The sequence below is a fragment of the Lepidochelys kempii genome, chromosome 20 (assembly GCF_965140285.1).
Source record: "Lepidochelys kempii isolate rLepKem1 chromosome 20, rLepKem1.hap1, whole genome shotgun sequence".
Lineage (NCBI taxonomy): Eukaryota > Metazoa > Chordata > Testudines > Cheloniidae > Lepidochelys > Lepidochelys kempii.
In genome coordinates, this window is record NC_136399.1 from 4,891,161 (window position 1) to 4,895,574 (window position 4,414).

The 4,414-nt window shown below is 43.3% G+C and overlaps 1 protein-coding gene across 1 annotated transcript; it reads right to left on the minus strand.

Annotated features, from left to right (window-relative positions):
• Positions 1 to 678: 678 nt before the first annotated feature.
• Positions 679 to 3,339, minus strand: LOC140901036 (exendin-3). Its single transcript, XM_073319203.1, has 3 exons — positions 3,239 to 3,339; positions 1,318 to 1,470; positions 679 to 715 (listed from the first exon to the last, which is right to left on the minus strand). The coding sequence occupies exons 1-3, from the start codon at positions 3,337 to 3,339 to the stop codon at positions 679 to 681; spliced, it is 291 nt and encodes a 96-aa protein (XP_073175304.1).
• Positions 3,340 to 4,414: the final 1,075 nt, after the last annotated feature.

Sequence of the window (4,414 nt, forward strand, 5' to 3'; positions counted from 1 at the left end):
ACAGTCTCCCCAGGCAAAGGGAGGGTGTAATCCAGGCTAACACTCCCCCCCCCCCCCTCTGCTGCAGGGGCTCAAAGTTTGCTACTGACCTCAAGCTGATGTACTGGTTCTTTAGCTCATGGTGTCTGATTCAGAAGTCAGGACAACCCAGCTGTGGGAGCAGTTTGCAAGAAATAGACGTTTGGAAATTCAACGTGTATCTGACTTACCTAAATAGTGAGTGGTCAGAAGGGAAGGAGATAACGTTGTGGTCTCCTTTTATGTACCTCTTTGTAGAGCTGTGGAAAGTAAGAAAAATCCATCTGTGAATGTACTAACTGTGCAAAACAGCCATTCAACCCTCACTCCTTGGTATACTGCATTATTAAAGAGCAGAAGAAATTATTTTTTATTTATGCCTTATCTTTCCCTTCTGCCCGATCTTTTGGAAACTCTTCCCCCTTAAAAACTGCCCCTCATTGACTTCTGTTCTACCGGTTCTGATTCTTCCAGCCAAGACACCTGTGCCCATGTGCTTGCCCCCCCCACAGCTGCCCAGGCCGCTTTGGAGCATTGCCATTTGGGTGATCAGAGGGGGATTCTGGTACCCTCAGAGGCCCTGTCTCTATGCTATGTCTACACTGCAGCTGGGAACAGCAGGCCTTCCAGCCTGGGTAGACGGTCATGTACTACCTCTGCTCAAGCTAGTGTGGAGATTATGGCCTGGGCCAGCCACCTAAAACACACCCAGGGGGTCAGATGGGCTTGTATTTAGGCAACTATTTTCAGTGCAGTAGCTCGAAGAGAGCTAGCCATGTCTGTCTGCCTGGCCTAGGAGGCATACCCCAGAGTTTGTCCTAAAGAACCCAGCCTTGACTCCTCTCTGTGGGAATCTGACCCACTCCCCATCCCGCAAGAAAATTTCCAATGAAAATTTTGACAAATGAAGAGAGGTGGCTTTTTTTTTTTTAAATTAAACATTTCTACAGAATCTTCAAATTTTGTTGGGTGGAAATTTTGAACCCTGAAAAATGGGCCACCAACGGATCCATTTTCTGGTTTGGGCCAAACTATTTTGGTTTTTGGCCAAACTATTTCGGTTGGTGGGTGTTCTGGCTTTTTGACAAAAGATCAAAATCTCCCACAGAAAGCCAATACTTGTATGAAAAAATTCATTTTGTCAAAACCCCCAATTTTCCACTGTGAAACAGCTTTGACGGAAATCTTTCGAGCAGTCCGAGGCTGTCCCCTTCCAATCCTTGAGTCACTCAGTTCTCAGGAGTCTGCCGAGAACCGTGTCCCTGTTCTTCCATTTCCAGCCATATTCCGCTTGCATACCTGTAACGTTTCGTGTTGATAAGCCAGTGCACAAAGTCCTTGGCCTTCATCTTGTCCAAATATCTGGTAAAATCACTGGTGAAGGTGCCTTCGGAATGCCTCTTGATGTTGGAAGTAAAACTCCGAGCGCTTTTCGATTCGAAAGATTGCCATCTGTTCGGGAGAGAGGGATGGGGAAAAGTTAAGGAGGGTGTTGGGATGGGATGGGTACGGGGTCCTGTGGATAGCACACCGTAGTGGCAGTTGGCAGGCATGAATTCTGTTCCTGCCCTTGCTGCTGACTTGCTATGGCAATGTAACTGTATGTAAGTCACATCCCTTTCATCCTGTGTGTGTTTAGACTAAGTTCTTCAGGGCCCAGACAATCTCTTTCTGGATAGTATCTAGTGTAACAGGGCCCTGATCTTGGTCTGAGCCTGTAGGTGCTACCATAAAACCAAAACATACATTTCCTTACATAGAGCTACACTATATACAATTAATAATACCTCACTCTTCTTTAGTGCGTCTACTGTAGATCTCAAAGTGCTTTACAAAGGGAGTCAGCATCATATCCACATTTTATAGATGGGGAAACTGAGCCATGGGGCAGTGAAATGATTTGCCCAAGGTCACCCAGTAAACCAGTGGCAGAGCTAGGAGCAACCCAGCTGTGGAGGGGTTGCAAGTTCTTTTGGAGGGTAGGATTAAAATTCGAAATGGTCTGAAGTAAATAGGATGAAATTCAATAAGGACAAATGCAAAGGACTCCACTTAGGAAGGAACAATCAGCTGTGCACATACAAAATGGGAAATGACTGCCTAGGAAGGAGTACTGCAGAAAGGGATCTGGGGGTCATAGAGGATCACAAGCTAAATGAGTCTTTGTAACACGGTTGCCAAAAAAACAAACATCATTCTGGGATGTATTAGCAGGACAGAAGTGTTGTAAGTAAGACATGAAAAGTAATTCTTCCGCTCTGATTAGGCCTCAGCTGGAGTATGGTGTCCAGTTCTGGGTGACACATTTCAGGAAAGAGGTGGACAAACTGGAAAAAGTCCAGAGAAGAGCAACCAAAATGATTAAAGGTTTAGAAAACACAACCTATGAGGGAAGATTGAAACAAATGGGTTTGTTTAGTCTGGAATAGACTGAGGGGGGACACAACAGTTTTCAAGTACATAAAAGGTTGTTACAAGGAGGAGGGAGAGAAACTATTGTCCTTAACCTCTGAGGATAGAACAAGAAGCAATGGGCTTAAATTGCAGCACGGGAGGTTTAGGGTCAGACCTTAGGAAAAACGTCCTGTGAGGATAGTTAAACACTGGAATAAATTGCCTAGGGACACTGTGAAATCTCTAACTGGAGATTTTTAAGAGCAGGTGAGAAAACCACCTGTCAGGGATGGTCTATATAATACTTAGTCCTGCCAGGAGTGCAGGGGACTGGACTAGATGACCTCTTGAGGTTCCTTCCAGTCCTATGATTCTATGATCACCAGGGCTCCTAGACGATACTGCAATGCATAATGACATGGTCCATATTCTGTGCTGCTTTCCTAATACACCTCACCATCTTATTCACTTTTTCATCTGCTGCACATTGTAATATGCTGTACCATCACCTGGCAGCAACGCCAAATAAAACAGAAAGAAAAGGAGGACTTGTGGCACCTTAGAGACTAACCAATTTATTTGAGCATAAGCTTTCGTGAGCTACAGCATCCGATGCAGTGATTGGTTAGTCTCTAAGGTGCCACAAGTACTCCTTTTCTTTTTGCAAATACAGACTAACACGGCTGTTACTCTGAAACCTGTCAAATAAAACAGAGTAATTGACATTGTTAAGCTGTATCTGATGGTAGCATTTCTGATATCTCCACCTACTTCAGCCCAGTACCACCAACCCATGGTGTACTTGTCAGTCTCAAATGCACCTTACCTAGACTCATCGGACAAATCTTTGAGGACAATCTGCCAGCTGGCTGGGATCAACACCGCAATTACTAGTCCATATAGGTAGAGCCACTGTAGGCTTTTCATTTGGCCTTCTGTACAAGAAATAACACCCGACGTTACAATTTGCCAACAAATTAAAGCCAGCCTTAGCTGGATGAATCACAACACAAGTAATTTTAAACTGCATTTCCAGCATTTTGATGGGTAGAAAATTAGATCCTAGGACCTGGTTGCCTATAGGCATATATAATCAAAAGTACATGATTACAAGAAAACAGCTGTATATTTCAAAGACTCGTTTAATGGTAATAAACCTTACCCTGCACTCCTGTCTATATGGTCCCCATTACCACAGCAGCTGAGCACCTTACAATCTTTAGTGTATTTTATTTATATATATCTACACACCCTTTAGAAGGTCTAATTAATAATGGTTCAAAGGTTTGAAATCAGGGGTGCTGGAACAATTTTTATAGTGGGGATGCTGAGAGTCATTGAATCAAATTATAAACCCAGTAGATGATGGAATCCACTTCAAGCCAGGAGGCATAGCAGTGTCCCCTACGCCCCTAGTTCTAGCCCCAATGTTTGAAATTGCTCATTATCCCCATATCTTCCTTTAGCTGGTCACTTCTAGGACAGTGACACATTACTGAAGCAAGTAAATCAGACTGTTTCCTGAGAAGGTTAGTCAAAATCCAAATGATTATTTAATTTTTTAAAAAAAAATCTCCCTAGTTTTATGAATAATTTAGAATTTCTAACCCTTTCCCTACCATCAGATACATCACCCTGACTTCACTTCTTCAAAGCGCTGAAACTGGATACTAGGAAGGGGGAAAAGGCTTACCTTGCACAAGAACCAATGTTCTCCTAAAATCAGAATCTTGTTTTCCTTGTGCAAACCGGTTGTGGCTAAACTCTGCTCCTCACCAGTGCTTTTAAGCTTGTTAGCAGGATGCTAAAAGATGACAGGTGGGTCACCGGTACTCTGGTTTTTAGTTCCATGGGTCGTTATGAATCATTACATGTGTTTTTTTTTTTTTTAAGTGGGTCTATTGCAAAACCTACAGTTGCCGCATTTTTCAACGTCCGCCTTCAGCAACTTGTTTTTTACAGTGCTCGGACCAATCAACCTACCTATCAATTTTTCCCTTGT

Excerpts from the sequence above, each read along its gene's own strand:
- LOC140901036 (XM_073319203.1), bottom strand. The coding sequence starts at position 3,339 with ATGAAAAGCCTACAGTGGCTCTACCTATATGGACTAGTAATTGCGGTG. Across the intron at positions 1,471-3,238 it reads GATTTGTCCGATGAGTCTAG|ATGGCAATCTTTCGAATCGA; the intron begins GTAAGGTGCATT and ends TCTCCCGAACAG. Across the intron at positions 716-1,317 it reads ATCAACACGAAACGTTACAG|GTGGCTGGCCCAGGCCATAA; the intron begins GTATGCAAGCGG and ends GGTGTGTTTTAG.